Consider the following 18,782-nt stretch of genomic DNA (forward strand, 5'->3'; position numbering starts at 1 on the left):
GTTTTCTTGATGTCTTTTGGTGTTGAAATTTGTATTTTCTCTGCAGATGGACTAGAAGCATCTCTATGTTCTAGACAAAAGCTCAGTTTGGAGACTATCTTAGGTCATTATTTAGCATTTCTGCAAGATTTACCAGATTATTCCTCAGTTATTTCCTGGTCACGGTAAGGTTGAACTAGTCAGTGCAATTTCTTTGTTTAATGGTGTTTTCCACAAATCCTTTACACCACCTTCACTTTGGACAGACACTGTAATTCTTGAACATAATTACCATGCCTTTTTTTCACCATATGGCTAATGCTGCTCAGTGTTACTTGGAAGAAATGGGATGGAGTCCTGACAGTTCCTGTGTATTGTTACAAAGCCTCCTTATCACTGTTGCATACATTATCGCCCTGATGAACAGTACAACGGAAGCCATTTAATCATCACTCTGTTAAAATAAGAAAAAAAAATCCCTTATAGAAAAGCCTCAGGCTAGTTGTTCATTGCTGCCTGTGTTGTTTAATGCTGTTAACTGTTTACCATGCTATGTTGGTGATCACAGTTATTAATAGATGAGATTACTTTCTAAGTTACATTTCTGGACTCTGAACTTTATTTTTCATTACGCTGCTATTGAGGTCTTTACTAACTCAATGCCTGGTTTAACCTGTAAAATGGAAGTAACCACCATTAGTGCAATAAAGGATGACGAATCAAAAGTTTATAAATTATGTGTTGCCTTCAATATGCCTTAGATGCATATTGAATATTGCCTCCACTGTTAGACAGGTCATATTGTGCTTTTCATTCAAGCAGAACTTGACAGGGAGGTCAGTAGCTTGATTAAAATGGACTCTAGAAGCAAGTAACTTCTGATTTGTGTTTTCAAAATCTCAGATGTTCTTAACATTTGGAGTATAAACAAAATGCTTGTGAACACAGATTTGTATTTCACCTGAAATACTGTTTTTAAAGAATGCACTATTTTCCCTATGCTGTACTACTAACAAAATCACCCAACTGCTTACTGTGTCTTTCTGTATTATACGTGCAAGGTATATTTCTTTGTTTATATGTCTAACAAATTCTACATGGGGAATGCTTTCTTTTCAATGTTTGACATCTTGGTTTCTATCTAGCGTAAGTAATTCCAGTAACAGAGACACAGTCCCTTACAAACCTTTTTAATAGTGTGTGGTTTTCTGCTTTTAAACTATTAAAAAAAAAAAAACATATTTAACGATAAACTGTCTTCAGCTTGTGACCTTTGCATTGGAATACTCCTTCCTCCATGCAGCTCAGTCTTGACCAAACCAGCTTCACAGAGTTGTAATGTTTTATATGAAAATGAAAGCATTTTTTCCTTTTGAGAAATAATACTGACACTATGGAAACATCAATTGTAGCATTATTTTTAAGTGTAATTTCATTCCCCTCACTTCCTCGATATTAAAATAATGGTATTCATCTATCAGTCATCAAACAGAAATGTTTTCACTTTAAATAATTGTGATGAAAAAAATATATATATTTCTTCAGAACTCATTGAAATGTAGAATTTTTGATCACTTTTACTGATAAGTTCCTTTCTATAAACTAATTCATTTGTGAAGCATAAAATGTTTGCTCTTTTCAGCAGCAGAAAATGTGAAGCGCTTAAATCAAAAGGACAATTCTGGCTTACAGACTTGATTACTGACAAATGCACGCTTCTTTAACTTAGATGCCTATATTCAGATTTCAATTCGAATATGTGTGACTTTTCAGTATTTTTAGCCATGAATTTGAAAATCAAAGTGATTGTCAGTTGAGCTATTTCAGGTCTTATAATAATTAATGGGTGACTGCTATTTAAATGATTGTTGAACTTTCTTTGACTTAAGTAAATGCATCTATATTCTATTTATAAAAATATATTTAACTAATTCTTGTCTGCCTGCTAGGTAACAAGAAAAAATGTGCTTAATATTTCAGGAACTTGACATCTGTGAAAGAGTTTTTGAAGACAGAAGAAAATTTATGGATTTCTGGTGAAAAGGAAATGGATCATCTTTTACATCTTGCAGAAGTCATAGAAGGAATGATAATGACTGATTTCTCAGCTCTTTCAAGCCTCCAGTCTCTAATGGAAACTGTTTTGAATAATATGATTATATGGATGAAAAATTTTGCTGAGGGGGAGGAATCTGCCACAAACTTCTCACTTGCACTTTCTGACCTCCATAATGAATTGCAAAAAAATTTCCAGGCTCTTCAGAGATCTTGGATGAAAGAGAAGACAGATATTTTCTGGCAAATATTGAAAATTATATCCCATGAACTTGATTCTATGCTCTCTGATATAAGTCAGGTTGAAGAGGAGGAAGTATTGGAGACCTTATCTAGATTTATATTCTCCATTACAGAAAATAAAAAAAATCTTAGTAGAAGTATGCTATTGCTCAAAAATGTCCTAACTGATTGGCCAGATTTCAATGTTACTACTTTGAACCGCCTAGAACACTTGAGTGAAAACTTCCAAAGGAATCTCTATGAGGTTGGGTCATTGACAGAAAGTCATATCAATGCATCTTTCAGCACAGTTCATGGACTGAGTAATGCCTCCTCTTCATTATTCTCAAATGAAACTTTTATATATAAAGTACAAGAGTTAGGTGAAATTGTTCCCAATTTCTTCAAAGGCATCAAAAAGTTAAACACTATTAGTGTGGACTCAATTGTTCAGATACTTTTCTCTCTGTATCAGAATGCTGATTTGCTCCTAAATATTGACAATAACACTTTGTTTGAATTTCTTTATAAGACCTCAAAAGATATTTCATCTTTTCAAGCATGGCATGATTTCCAAGATATGGACCGAGTTTCTGATTTTCTGTTTGAAACTTTTGATCTTCTCTGGAACTTCACCAGTAAGTCTCTCTGTGAAAAGTTACAGACCTTTTACAATTACACAGAGTTTCAGGCCCAGTCTCTTGCACAGGAAGGGAAAAAAGAGATGCAAATTGTCTATAATACTCTGAGCAACCTTAAAACGTTATTAGTGGATGAAGAGCTTGAAACGGCTGCCTTTTGTTATTTGGAACAATTTTTTGATTTCGCCCTAGAATGCCTGGTAAATAGTGGATGCGCTGATTTTTATCTATCAAACATTACTTCTCTAAATCACTCAGCAGAGTTTTATAACCTACTTCTGCTTCCATTGGACAGTGTTTTGTTTAATAAAACAAACTTAGGAGATGAGGTAAGTGTGCCTTCTGCTTTGCACTGCACTTTTACATGGCTTCAAACCTGGACAGAGATTTTTGAAGAAGCGTCCAAAATCTTAAACTTAAATTCAACATTTTTTGTCTATCTGAGGAATGATTTGGCAGATCTCTCTAAGAGTCTTTTAAATACAACTCACGTTGATCTGTGCAATAAAACGAATATGGCTATTGTTGAAGCTACAACAGCAATGCATCTGTTGAAAATCATAGTTGAAGGTGGTGATTTAAATGACTGGAAAGATTTTGAAGCTTTCCTTGCTATTCTTCAAAGTGTATTTGAAAATGCAATTGATGCCACAAGCTCACTTAAAGGTAACAGTTTAGATGATACTTTAGAAATGATAGGAATCGTGATATCTGAATTGCAGCAATCTATACTGAAGGTTGGTAATGGAGATTTTTTGAATTCTTGGCTTGACACTTCCATTTTAGGAGGATCTGGAGGAAAAGAAAAGGGTTCCAGTGTATTTTCCATTGGAAATTCACTTTCTGCTATTCTCAAGCTCTCCCCAAAAGAACTTGAATTTGCTCTCAACGAGATAAAAGACACAGCTGATTTCTTAAGAAATGCACCTCAAGGCAAATATTTGGCTTGTGTCAGTATTTTCAAGAATATTACCAAATTAATTTTGGACAATACTCTGAAAGACCTAAACTATTCACAAATGAATTTTTCATCTCATCTCCATGTCTTTCTGTACTCTTACAGTATAGTAGATGAAGTAGAGGATTGTAATGGGTGGATACGTGGATTTAGTAATCTCAGTGAAAAATACAAATCACAGTCTCACCTTGAAAATGCAAAACATGTTTTATTTCTACTGAAATCTTTGGGAAACATTGAGACAAATACTAAGCTAATGAACATGATAGATTTTGTTAATTTGGTTTTTAATCTAATTCTCCCTGAGTGCTCTGTAACTAGTTCTGATGTGATTTGTGTAAGTGTATATTTCAATGTTTTAACAAAAACTTTAAAATTCATTCTCCCTGAATCTCACATTCAAGATGACACTAGTGTACTTGAATTTATTTTTACACTCTTAAATAACTCTGGAAGGCTAATAAAAATGGCTGTCAACAATTTAATGGGGTACTCACACTATACATCAAATGATACCCATTTCAGTCCATCAGTCCATGGATCTAACAGGACTTTGAGGATGTTCCTTAAACCCTTCCATCAAGTTCTGCTTTCCTCAAAAGAAATTTTGGCAGAAATTAAAACTCTTCTGAAAAATGAAACTTTTGAAATTCAAGAAAAGATCTCCTCTCCATTGGATATTGAAATTGATGAGAAAAATATTGGTTTCTGGATGGAGTTCTTTCAAGATGTGATTAGTAAACTTGACTCAAATTTGTCCCATAAATTGCAGGGTGACAACAACACATTTTTACAGACACTGATAGAAAAAGTACCTCTGAAAGCTGAACTGCTAAAAAAGGCACTCAAAAATTTCAAGTCTTCTAGTCTCACTGGCTTTCCAGTAAGAAATGATGAAGAGTTTCTAGGGCATGTTGTAACCTTGGTGCAAAATCTAAAGAGCATGGATATTGAGCTCTTGATAGGTCAATTTAAACAAGTCCAGAGGAGCTTGGATAATTTTTTTAAAAATGTCAAACCTTTGCATATTGAGAGCTCTGAGTTAGGGCTCTTAATAGACTGGTGGGATGCATTTGAGAACAAGTCGTGTAATTGGAACCTGACCAGCTTATGGCAAGTCACACGACTTTTTCAAGCAGAGGAGCTCTCTGATGTAGAAGACATGTTCCATTTCCTCCTTGATGTCATCAGCCTTACAGAAAGATTAGCTCATGGAAACATCACAGAAGCACTAGCCGAAGTATACGCTTTTGTACTGACTCAGGAAGCAAAAATGCCAATGTTTACAAAAGAGGAATTCTCTAATCAAGTAGAAAGTCTACTGATGTTACTGGAGACATTGACAGATATGCTTGATGAACCTGCAGAGGCCTCAGTTTGTTTTTCTGCAGCATTCTGCTGGGCTCTCACAACAGTAACACCTCAGAGTGATCCCACTTTTAAACCTTGTGACTTTGCGCAAAGCAATTTTTCTCTGAATTATAATGCAATCTTCTATGCCATTAAGGAAATGAAACTCGTCACTGCGAATGACAATTCCTCATGCACTTTGGAAGATTTTCAGACAGATATCACTCACAATCTGACTTGCTTTTTTCATCAGATTAAAGAATGGAACTCTATTCTTTTTAAGTTTTCTGAGCTCCATGGTGTAAATGGTTCAGTTCTCAAAGAGCTACTGGAGTTTTGGGATGAACTGTTCCTCTATGCTGTGCCACTGCAAGCAAATAATGCAAACTCAGGAAACTGTTCCTCCACATTGAAGAGACAAGTGGCTTTACAGGTCATAGAAATTCTGAGCAATATACAAGTGGAGGAAATGGAGATGGCCGAAGATGTTCTTGAACAGCTGGATAATCTTTATGGTGGTCTAAATTGGAACAGACACTCAAGAATATCACTTATAAAGACTGTTCTTATGGATGTCAAGAACGTGACTAGTGAAGTTTCTGAACTCTTGGATGCAGAAGCTGTCCTTTCTTTTCTTTCTATAGTTCAGCCTTTAATGGCAATGTCTTCTGTTGGAAGCCAGGCTTACTCAATGCTTATGGTATTAGCTGCTTTAAATGGGAACAGTAATATATCTGATAACATTGAGAACATCTGGTTGCCTATAGTTAAAAGTATAGAAGATTTACTGGTGAATTTTAATGTTAGACACTTACTTGCAGTGATAGACAAAGAGTTTCAATTACTAAGGGTAGCCAATGGACAGTCCTCTTCAAAGACTCTTCATGTGTTCACGCAGCAATTTAACATATCATCTACAGAGGCTATGTTAAGAAATTTTGAAGACATACAAGAGATTGTGAACAGCTTTCTGTGCGAGTGTAACAATAAAAGTTATTCTAAAATTATGAAAACTCTGATCCCCCTTATGGCTAATGAAAATTCATCAGATCTACTGCTGTTTGTCGAAAATGTTGTTGACTTTCTGGAAATATTCCAAAATAAGTCTAAAGGAAATTACACTGGTGCGCTGTTTGTTGATGGTCATCTTGGCAGAAAAATATCAAATTATACTTATATTGCTAATTCAGTTTTGCAAAGCAGTCTCCTTCATATGATTGCTGACTTTGTTATTACAGAAGAAGCTTGGCATGTAAACAATACTGAGCTTCAGATAGTCAACTTGATCGATTCATTTTTTTATAATGCACTATATGGAAAAATTTCTACTCCATCCCAAAAGAGTACACTAGAGATCTTGCAAGAGATCCTGCAAATGATCCTTCCATCTTTCACAGAACATAACAGGAACAAAATGCCCTTTTTACAAAAGGATTTCCATGAGGATATAATGGCAGAAATGAGGTGAGCATTTTCTATGTACTGTTTTAAAAGTGTGCTGAGAGTCAGCGGTGAAAAAACAATTCTTTGTAAGCAGCTTGATCTAATCTTTAATTACTATTTTATTTCAGATTTGTTCCTTTGATTAAAACAATGTTTATTTGTTTCACATTATTTTGTGCAGACCAGACATATTTGGTATCAAATTATATTGTTTGGACAAGGTTGTTTATGTGTTTAGTAATCTGTATTGAGACTCAAGGTGATTTTTTGGGTATTATTATAGAACCAAATATTTGAAAATATTAATGTTTTAAAAACCTTGGAACTCTGAAAACTTGAACCCACATTTAACGGTGGGAAACAGTTATTTGGGCTGTGGAGTAGAATATTAACAGATACTTGGAACTATTTTTTTTCTTCCTATATCCAAATGTAGATATACTGTATTAGAAATGTCTTCAGATTTCATTCAAACTTATTACAACTTACAAACTACAAATTCTTTTCATTTTCCTATGACTAGGTTTCAGGTCTTCAATGAACAAATGTTTTAAAACTGTGCAAAGAGTGACTCAAGCTTGTGCACTAGCTCCTTCAAGAATTTGTTCTGAGCACTTAAAACCAGAAAAGAGTATAGCACTTACATGCTTTTTCAACAACAGTGAGAAAATTCAGGAAGCTTTATATTAGTTCTTTGTACAAGGAAAAGATAAATGGAGAGAAAAAAAAACAAACAAAAAACCAGAAAATTTTTATTGGTGCTCCTCCTTTTAAAAACCCACATTAACTCTGAGTGAAAATAACTTAAAATTGCTGGTGACTTATGCAAACATGATGTCCCTTTTGTGACTGTGACTATAGTATATTTGAATGTATATAAAATTGCTCAGTTAATATATATGTGTGTATAGTATGTATTATACATAATATAATCAATTAACATCGGTTGACAAGGGAAGATAGACTGATGTCATCTACTTGGACTTCTGTAAGGCTTTTTTGACACAGTCCCACATGACATCCTAATATCTAAATTAGAAAGATATAGATTTGAAGAGTGGACCATTCAGTGGATAAGGAAGTGGCTCAGTGGCTGCACCCAGAGAGTAGTGGTCAATGGGTCTATGTCCAGATGGAGGCCAGTGGTGTCCCTCAGGGGTCTCTCTTGGGACCTGTGCTTTTCAATATCTTTATCAATGACTTAGACATGGGGATTGAGTGCACCCTCAGCAAGTTTGCAGATGACACCAAGCTGAGTGGTGCAGTTGATACCAAAGAAGGAAGAGATGCCATCCAAAGGGACCTGGATAGGCTGGAGAAGTGGGCCTATGTGAACCGCATGAGGTTCAACAAGTCCAAGCATAAGGTGCTGCACCTGGGTTGGGGCAATCCCATACACGAGTACAGACTGGGAGAAGAACTCATTGAGAGCAGCCCTGTGAAGAGAGACTTGGGCGTTCTGGTGGACAAAAGGCTTGACATGAACCAATAGTGCATGCTGGCAGCCCACAAGGCCAACTGCATTCTGTGCTCCATCAAAAGAGGAGTGACCAGCAAGTCGATGGAGGTGATTGTGCCCCTCTACTCTGCCCTCATGAGTCCCCACTTGGAGTACTGCATCCAGGTCTGGGGCCCCCAGCACAAGAAAGATGTGGACATCTTAGAACGAGCCCAAAGGACGGCCACAAAGGTGATCAGAGTGCACCTCCTATGAAGAAGGGCTGAGAGAACTGGGGATGTTCAGCCTGGAGAAGAGAAGGCTCCAGAGAGAACTCATTGCAGCCTTTCAATACTTAAAGGAGGCTTATAAAAAGGGTGGAGAGGGGCACTTGTGTAGATGATGATAGGACAAGGGGGAATGGTCTTAAACTAAGAGAGGATATATTTAGACTAGGCATTAGGAAGAAATTCTTCACTGTAAGGGTGGTGAGACACTGGAACAGGTTGCCCAGAGAAGTTGTGGATGTGCCCCATCCCTGGAGGCATTCAAGGTCAGGATGGATGGAGCCTTGGCCAACCAGATCTAGTGGGTGGCATCTCTGCGTATGGCAGTGGTGTTGGAACCAGATGGTCTTTGAGGTCCCTTCCAACCCAAGCCATGATATATAGTTAATATATATATACACACATATATATAGTCATACATATTAACTATATAATATATAATAATATATGCTCATCTATTAAGTTATTCAGTTTAACAAATACATTTTCTGAAGGAAGATTCAGCCCAAGATAATTTTTGACAGGTTCCTCTAATATGTAATCTAGCAGCAGAGGAAACTCTCCTTCTGGGAAACCTTTACTGACAACTCATTTAATAAAAGTACTGCTAGACAAGTGTTGCTGCATTTAAGTAATACTCAGTGAGTGAATCCCACGAGATGGTTGCTTTGGTTGCAACACAGATCTGTAGGGTGTCTTGCTCGTGGGACTACTGATTCTACTGACGTAGCCCAGCAGAGAAACAGCATAATGGAGATGATGCATGACTCTGATGTGTTTTTCAGACCTTTATGATCCACTTTATACAAATATGTCAGACTAATGGTCAGTATTAGCCCAGGCTATTGAAAAATCGAAAGCAATGTTAGAAACATTGTTTATTTTCCCCAAATGCTGATTTTCAGAGTTGTTGAGTGTTCTGCTCTTTGCCATCAAATCAGTAGGTTCTGTGAGCTCTGTGTTTCTGCAAACTAGCTTAACACTGGTTATGATTTTGCTTATTTTGCTAGAGTACTTTTTTTGCACTCCTAAGGTCATAAGAAATCAGATCATATTTTACTTCGATGAAAACCTGCTTTTTTCTTTTTGTTTCCTGGAAGTTTTATGTTCTGATTCTGAAACAGTTCAGACAAATGTAATAGCATGTCAGACTAATGGTTAGTCGTATAACTGTTAATTTTGAAATCCTAATATGATCCATTGTGATTGTAGTTGTATGTAGTCACTTACTGAAAATTTTCTATGATATCCTTGCTTTCTTATAATGCTTTCTTACTAATCTTTCCACAGAGCATCTAAGATATGCAAGATTCTTCAGGAGCGTTTACACCCTGCTAGTGTTCTATTGCATAAGTTGCAGTTTGCTATTTTGAATATTCTTAAAATCTTTTCAGGTTGGTTACTGTTGTAGTGACTGCTTGTGTCACCATATGTGTTAGTAGCATAATGTAAAGACTTTACTATGAGCAACCCTTTGTAAAATTCAGCAAATTTGGGTGATGCCAAGTAAGGCAAGCATACTGATGCAGGAAAACGATCCTAGCAATGGCACAGGAAAATATTTTGACGCAGATCACATAAAGGGATGATTTTCAGAATGGTCACATTGATTCAAAATCTCAGTGAAAGCAGGTGGTCTGGCAACTATTCCTCTCTTCTCTCATTTTTAGGCATGTGCTCTTTCCCCTCTTCCTGCGCTTCTGCGCTTGCTCTGACACACCAGGACCTCTTCATCCTTGATTCAACTCTCAAACCCAGCAAAGGGCTGTATAGGCATGGCATTTAGGTTTTGTCTTGCCTTTTTCTACTGGACATTTTACTGTTAGCCTAGTGAACTGAGTCAAGTTGCAGCAGTTTTTTAATGAGCTAGAGTGTTTTTTTTTTTTTTTTTTTTTTTTTTTTTTTTTTTAATGCAGCTTATAGCTGATAGAAAGGAAAAATGGGGCAAGTGTATAAATGAAGTTTCACTTCCCACTTCGGTGTGGATTGAGCCAAATTGAGCCCAGTGGATCCAGTGGACTGGCTACCTGTAGCTGAATAACTTCACCTTCAACAAATTGCTCTAATTTGAATGCCTTAATCTTATTCTTTGCATATGGGTGCCCAAGACCCGCACTTTGAGAAAGGCTCTGTAGTGATGTAAGCATATAATTTCGTATTATGTTATGGAGAACAGTAATGGGAATTTAATCAAACAAGCCTTTCTTGTCCTCTAATGGAAAATAAGTCTGACCAGAAATATTTTTCAGTGTCCTTAACATATCAAAATTTCTTTTTAAAAACTTTTCTGTCCCTTTTTGTTTGGTCAACTGTTAATCTGATGACAGTGGTTACTTATTTATTTGTAACTGATTAAGCTTTGGACATTTTCTCTTACAGAAGAACCAGCTGTCGCCAGCAACTTTTTCTGTGTTGTCACAAAGTGTAAAGATGACATAATGAGTCATTTACTTGTCTCTGTCATTGAAGGAATCATTTTGGTTCAAGATCATTATCAGGTTTGAGTGGTTTCCACACCTACAGGTGTTATGTACAGATGCATTAAACTTTGGGAACTAATGTCAGGAGTATTTTTTTCCTGTTCTCTGAGTGATTGCTTCCCATAGTGACTTTACAAAGCTAAGGTTTGTATGGGTATAGTTCTGAGGAGTTTTACAGTGATACACAGAAGGGATTTTTAAGTAAATATTACTGAGCTTTGACAGCTGTAAATATAACTAAAATTACTGTATCATGAATAAGTAAAACACCATTCAATACCAAACAGCAGGTCATTTTAGTTTTTAAATATTGCGATACTGCTAATCTCATGAATAAGAGTACATTTATTCTTTTAAATCTTTACAGGAACAGATGTAAGATCAAGCTAAATACAAATAGACTTCTTAGTCAGACTTATTCCAACTAAAATAGAAATTGTCATTACTTGTTGAGGTCAGTTTTTGTTTTTCTTAACAGTACCTGAAGTTTCCAGCAGTCCTGGTTGGGAGAAGTAACATTTGTCATTTCAGTCACTTGTCCAGAGCAGGAAAAAAGGCCTTTGGATATCATAGGCAGACATGTGCATGCATGCTTGCATGTACACTCACATAGAAAATACTAGCTTCATGCTTTTAGTACTTAATTTACTTCCCCTGTTCATGAAATAGTTCTTCCAGTCTGTACTCTCTCTACCTGGAGATTTTGCTGACATGAATGGAAATTCAATATTTTAATGTAAACAAGGTGTCAGAAACACCACTCCTATCTCAAAGTAGTCTTTTGCTGAACAGATGTATTTCTGGAGTCTCCAGTGCTCCATGACATACTTCTGCAAAAAAATGAAAAAATAAAGATCAGAAATGTGAATTTTGACTTATTTTCTCCTGAATTCTATGCAAAGCATAAAACAAGAAATGTCTTTTACACGGGTATCCAGAATTCTCAGTTTGCTGAAAAGAAAGTGATGTTTAGACCAGTTATTTAAGAAAACTAAAAAATGGTTAGCTTACAATTATAAAAAGATTTTCTTGAAATGAAATGTCACAAATTTTGGCATTTCTGTTATTGGATGTACATCCTTGATGTTACGTCAAATTCACAAGCAGACTTGTTTTCAAAACTGAAATCTTTGAGAATTCCTTGGTTCTTGAAAATCTTTGGTCCATTTCAATTACAAATACAATGAATAAATGAGTAGTACCTTACCCACATTCTCATTTGAAAATATGCCTTATTTGATTGCCAAGACCTTCTACTTCAAGAAATAACACGATCTCATGAATTTGCTAACAAATTGATCACTCTGTTTTGCAGCACATTGAAAGAATGTGGCTTGCTTTCAACAAGGGGGATTGTGAGAGCATGGCATATATAAACCAGAAACTTTCAAATACCCTGGAGAGTTTCCTGAGAGCCTTACGGAATACCACTGATGGCAGCTGTGAATGTCAACTAATGTTGGGGAACATTCAGAGACCCTTGCAAATGTAAAGCCTTTTACATTTTGGTACTCAAAATGTTTCTTGTTAGTGATGCTATTTTGTGCTTGTATGTTATAAATTATGTAATTACAGGAGAAATACTTTTAATCAAAATCTCTTTAAGCTTTGTTCATGTAGCTGAAAATTGAGCAGATACAATGCACAAATTATTTAGGTTCCAATTTAGTAAAATTCTGGATATTTCCAAAAACCTTTATGCTTTTGCTGAGCCCTTGCAACACATCTTGCTGCTTCACAAGGAATGCTTTGAATTACAACTAAGAAAAAAATTATTTTCCATTACCTCAAAATGTTGATATCTTTTTTTTTTTTTTTTTTTTTTTTAAATTTAAAGCTGTTTTGCTATGCACTTGTCCTCTCAGCAGCTGGATATGTTTCAGAAAACATTAAACATTCAGGTCAGTTCAGACAGTCAGAAACATGGGATGGTGCTTGTAAACTATCAGGATTGAGCTCTGAATAATTTCAAATATTTGTTTTTTACTTGCAAAAAAATAGTAGATTTTAAGTGAACAAATAAAACTACTGCGATAGATTATTTCAAATGAATTGCCAGATAAAAGTGGCCCTTCTTATAATTGTTGCTGTTCTAGTATATCTGATTATTTGTATAATAGGCTTAAATGTGAATTACTGTAATAACATGGAAGAACGTGAGCCTGGATGTTCTTCTTTTAGGCCATATACTTGCATCCAGCGTTTTAATGGCAAATAATATCTGAAGTGTCTATACTCTTTATTACTTGAAGTAGAATTAGATAGACTTAATTCATTACTCTGCTCTGGTGAGGCTGCACCTTGAGTACTCTGTTCAGTTTTGGTCCCCTCACTACAAGAAGGACATCGAGGCCCTGGAGCGTGTCCAGAGAAGGATTACGAAGCTGGCGAAGGGCCTGGAACACAAGTCCGATGAGGAGCAGCTGAGGGAACTGGGGTTGTTTAGTCTGGAGAAGAGGAGGCTCAAGGGAGACCTTATTGGTCTCTACAACTGCCTGAAAGGAAGGTGTGGGGAGCTGGGGGGTCGGCCTCTTCTCACAGGTAAGTAGTGCTAGGACTAGAGGGAATGGCCTCAAGTTGTGCCAAGGGAGGTTTAGGTTGGAAATTAAAAGACATATCTTCTCAGAAGGAATAGTCAGGAGTCAGAATGGGTTGCCCAGGGAGGTGGCAGCATCACCATCCCTGGGTGCATTCAAGGAAAGGTTGGACCTGGTGCTTAGGGACATGGTTTAGTTGGTGATATTGGTAGTAGGGTGATGCTTGCACCAGATGATCTTGAAGATCTTTTCCAACCTTAATGATTCTATGGTTTGGATCAGCAGTGCTTTATATCCCTAGGTTTTTTTATCTCTTTATTAAAATGTATTAAGTTTATAAAAAATAAATTCAAATTTTATTAAAAATAAGCACAGCATGGGAAGGTGTGTGGAGGTCCCTACCTCATGCACAGTGTGCACAGAGTGTAACTTGACCCTTTTGCCTCAGTTCATGACTGTTTCACTATTTGTGATATTTTTTAATACATACTGAAGTCAATGACTTAGTTCTGATAAAGTGTGAATCTAAGGCTTTCATTTCAGGTTGGCTGAAAATTGGGAACTACAGTTGTCAGAAAATCCTGTGCTAGCTTTTCTCAGAAATTTTAATCTTTTGAATGGTGAGTTGTTATTTTCTTCAGTAATTTTTTGAAAGTCCGTGCTGTTTCTTTCTTTTTTTCTTCTTCTTCTTCTTCTTCTTTCTCTTTCTCTTTCTCTTTTTCTTTTTCTTTTTCTTTTTCTTTTTCTTTTTCTTTTTCTTTTTCTTTTTCTTTTTTCTTTTTCTTTTTCTTTTTTTTTATCTTTTTCTTTTTCTTTTTCTTTTTCTTTTTCTTTTTCTTTTTCTTTTTTTTTCTTTTTCTTTTTCTTTTTCTTTTTCTTTTTCTTTTTTTTCTTTTTCTTTTTTTTTTCTTTTTCTTTTTCTTTTTCTTTTTCTTTTTCTTTTTCTTTTTCTTTTTCTTTTTCTTTTTTTTTCTTTTTCTTTTTTTTTCTTTTTCTTTTTCTTTTTCTTTTTCTTTTTCTTTTTCTTTTTTTTCTTTTTCTTTTTCTTTTTCTTTTTCTTTTTCTTTTTCCTTTTTTCCCTTTTTTCCCTTTTTTCCCTTTTTTCCCTTTCTTTCTTTCCCTTTCCCTTTTTTCTTTCCCTTTCCCTTTTTTCCCTTTCCCCTTCCTCTTCCTCTTCCTCTTCCTTTTCTTCCTCTTCCTCTTTTTCTCTTTTCTTTTTCTCTCCCTCTCCCTCTCCCTTTTCTTTTTCTCCCTCTCCCTCTCCCTCTCCCTTTCTCCCTTTTTTTTTTTTTTTTTCCAAAACAATGTTATTCTTTTTTTTTAAACTGTAAAGGTATGCTGCTTATGGAGATTGACAACATTATACAGGTGCATGTACTTGTCTTAGCACATGACAGCATAGTTTAGCCTATTCAGTAATATGCAGTGAGTCATTGGAGAGAGGACTCAAGTTAGTGGAAGAAGAAAATCTTAAAGGATTAAAGGACAAAAGGCTGCTTCACTAACTTCATATGTTCTCATAACACAGGGTTGTGCGGTAACCCATTCTTTGTTAGGATAATGCAAACAGATGCACAAGCCCTTCAGTTTGCCATGAGAATGACCTTTAAATTTGATGTAGAAGTGAATTACATGATATGAAATTTTTATGCCCTTTGTGACCTCTCAGAATAACTCTAGAGAGGAGGCTACAGTCTGTTGGGAACTTAAGCAGATTGGTACTGTTGGCATTATTTTGCTTCTCTTCCAGATATGAAAGTCAAAGATTGTGTGCAGAATATTACTGAGCTGAGGCTGGACATTCTTTCTTCTGTCAACATTTCTGAAGAAACTTTCAGTGCTATCTTGGAAGCCAGTATCTCTGATTCAAAGGTAAAAGATCAAAGAGAAGTGTTAAATTAACAGGTTGACCCATAGCCTACTCTGACAACTGAAATAAAAGCCAACTTGTATGCGTGGAATCTTCTATTTTCACTTGTCACATGTTGAAAATAACAATATGAAGCATTAAGAGAAAAACTTACAGTAGCATGAGTCTTGTCTAAATGTGATTCGTGCACTCGTTTGTGCTGACACTGAATTTGAGCTTTGCTATCTTGGTAGTGTTGAGGTGAGACTGCTGAAGAAATCATTTTGTATCTTCCCACTTCTGAGTCCTGCAATACAGAGTAGTCTGATTTGTTTTATTTTATGTGGTGTGCTCCTCATTGTTCTTATATTCTCACCTGTATTTTGCCTTACCTTCATTTTATCTGTTTACTTGTCTGTTGAATATTATCTAAAGGCTGGATTGTGTAAGTTTTCTGAGTGAAGGACTGTGTGAGTTGCCATTGCTGCCGTTTCTGGTGATCCCTGCAATCATATAGTAGAAATTATGAAAGCTGCCAGCTGACTGCATGTTCCCTCTCCTGTTAATGCCCGCGTGACCGAAAAGAGTTGGAGGTACATTTGGTATAAATTGGTCAGGTCCATCAAGCAGCCACTGGATGGCACTAATGCTCCACTTGCAAAAATAGTTGCAAGTTTTGTTCTTGAAAGTGTCTATTAAAAAAAAAGCAGTTCAGACAATCATAACTACTTGTAGATTATTTGTTCTTCTTCTCCTTTGGCAATGTGGCTTCCTTTATTGTTAGCTTCTTATTTTGATACCAGTAAATGGTAATGAGAGAAGTCATCTGGAAGTGATTCAGTTAAATAGGATTTTGTGCACCTTTGATCTTTTGGAATAATAATGCTAATTGACTGACTTTTCAAATGATTTTCTATTCTCTCTCTCTCTCTCTTTTTTTTTTTTTTTTTTTGCCAGAGTACTATGTAGAGTTCGGATATATGCACACATCCCACATATGCATATTTATACAGATTTTTTTTTTTTTTGTGTGTGTGTGTGCATAAGCACTTAAATTTTCCCTCAGTCCAACTAGAGCATTAAAGCCTATGTCTCTTAGTGATTATAAAATATATACAAATACTTTTTCAAGCTATAAATTAAGCATGACCTATTACTTTTGTGGTTTATATGGCCACTGTCAGAAAAACATAGTGATACTCACAGGCCCTTTGCAGCCCTGGATTTCTGTGATTGTACAGTACTAATGTGCTTGCTTCTGGGATAGTTGCTCATACTTGCTGTGATTAACCTTTCTGCCTCAATATTATGCTCTGGCCATCTTCATTGCCATGGAATTGTATTTAAAACTGGCTCAAAATTTTTAATCTCAAGATTATACGCATTCATTCACTGAACATAGGAGTTTGGCATAGCTCTGGTACTCACAAAGCTTTAAGGAAAGTTCAGGGGGACTTGATCTAGTAAGTAAAACACTGAATGAATTAAAAGTGGAGTGAAACTGTAACGTTCTTGTAGGGCATGAATCAAATTTCCTTTAAAACAAGAAGTCCAAATCAGTAACCTCTTATACTGCTAGTGGAATTATATCTACACTCATATTCTGGTCTCTATACACATACAAAATGTCAATATTTAAAGGTATAGAAGTGCTTTGGAATCACAAAGACAAAATTCTAGAAAAAGAATCTGAAATTCAGTAGGTTGCAGATTAAAATGTTTATAGGAATTAAAGAATTAAGTTGCATGCCTCAGCCAACTGTGGCTCCCAATTTGATTTTGTTGGGGATCCTCTCCCTCACTGGGTGATGATACCAGCTGCAGATGCATTCAGTGGAGGCAATACAGGTGGGTTCCAACCTAGGGAGTACAGCAGAGCCCTGAGTACTGATATATCTGGGCTGCCAGCATTTGTCTTTGTGTGAAATATTTGTAGGAAGAAAAATATAATCCAAGGAGCCTTTATTGTAGTTTCACCCAAGGTCTGCTTGGGATTTTGTCTCTTCTTTCTGTGTTAAATAATTTCAAAAGACTGTTGAACTGAGAAATGTGAGCTGGCTGAGAGTGAACATTGTGTCATCCCTAAGTATTTTGTGTGCACCCTCTGAAAGAAGGAAGTCCATATTGTTTGACTTTAAAATGATCCACACATCTACATTCTGATCTTCAGGTGTTTCTGCTGCAAAGATGTATATCTGTTGGAATGGGTATGGGCAGCATTGTTAATATACCTGTTTATGGTATCAGTGCTCATAGAATGAATTATTGACCTGTTCACAAATGAAAAAATAAATGTTTATAAGAAATATATTTCATCTGTTTATAGGCACATAGAATTTAAAGTGAGAACACACCAATCTGTTAGAGAGCTGTATAGTTCATTCTTTCAGTTCTGTTGACAACTGCAAATTGTTATGTTACTGTGACAAATTCTCATTTTATTGACTATAAAACAAGGTCATGCATTTTGGGGAGAAAAAATGTTGATATACATACACTGTGATAGGTTTTTTACAGTGCCTTTGTGGGAGCTTTAACTGGAAGATGTGATGAAGAAGTACTTAGCTTGTTGCTAAAGCTACCTGAAATCAACAAAACTTCTCTGGCAGTAGAAGAAATATGTTCTTTACCAGCACTGGACATGTATACCATGTTTGTACTGATTATACAGAATTTGAATTTACGTCATATCATTTACACGGTAAGATGGGGGAAAATAAATCATTCAGTTCTTACGCTTTTCTTTTGAAGGTGGTCTAAAGCATGCAGGGACACAAACGAATAATTCAGTTAATGAATGTAATGAAAGTTGTTGCTTCAGATGTTCTTTATCTGTGGAAGCAAGCACTGGCCACATGGTGCTTTTTGTCCTCGTTTAGCTCCACAAAACAAACATAACAGTTGAATGGGAGTGGTAGATCCTACTGTATTCCATTTCTTGATTCCTCAGGAAAATTATCACTGATGAATTAATTATGAAAGTATTAGAGGAAACAGAAAGTCAGAGATGCAGTTTTATTAATCTTTTGCAGAATTTGCAGTTCATGGGATTAGTCACTTAATCTCTAAGTGTGAAACACTGATTTGACATCATTGAAACTGAAACCATCATAGAAACCCACATTACATGAATTGCAAACTTATTTCCTAGGAAGAAATCATAGCACCCTGGAACACATTTTATTTGTAATGGTAATCACACAGAATTCAGGTGGCTCCTTCAGGAAGAATGTATTATGCTTTTCCAGCTCTCAGGATAAGTCTTTCTATAAGGGCAAAATCCACATATTTTATGTGACCTGAGACAGATGACTTTAACCTGATTCATAACCTCTCCGTGGTCCTTAACAATGCTTAATGCAACCAAATGATTGTGATGGCGACAGTGTCTGTTGGCATCCACTCAGTCTAATCCAACTGAAAATACCCTGCAGTTATTTACCCAGGTAGAAGAATCCTAGAAGACTGATGGTGGTGGCAGACAGTGTATGTATACTCCTGGAAAATAATGAGAATAATACAGTGCCAAAACTATAATAAAGG

The 18,782-nt window shown here is 35.9% G+C and overlaps 1 protein-coding gene across 1 annotated transcript in view; it reads left to right on the forward strand.

The window, feature by feature from the left end:
- ABCA13 (ATP binding cassette subfamily A member 13) overlaps window positions 1-18,782 on the forward strand; it is a 199,941-nt gene that overhangs the window by 34,717 nt on the left and 146,442 nt on the right. The window contains 8 exon segments of the mRNA XM_048076400.2: window positions 47-164; window positions 1,960-6,669; window positions 9,664-9,767; window positions 10,753-10,871; window positions 12,169-12,341; window positions 13,934-14,010; window positions 15,141-15,262; window positions 17,746-17,940. Of these exon segments, the coding sequence (XP_047932357.2) occupies window positions 47-164; window positions 1,960-6,669; window positions 9,664-9,767; window positions 10,753-10,871; window positions 12,169-12,341; window positions 13,934-14,010; window positions 15,141-15,262; window positions 17,746-17,940 (5,618 nt within the window).

The sequence above is a fragment of the Anser cygnoides genome, chromosome 2 (assembly GCF_040182565.1).
Source record: "Anser cygnoides isolate HZ-2024a breed goose chromosome 2, Taihu_goose_T2T_genome, whole genome shotgun sequence".
Classification (NCBI taxonomy): domain Eukaryota; kingdom Metazoa; phylum Chordata; class Aves; order Anseriformes; family Anatidae; genus Anser; species Anser cygnoides.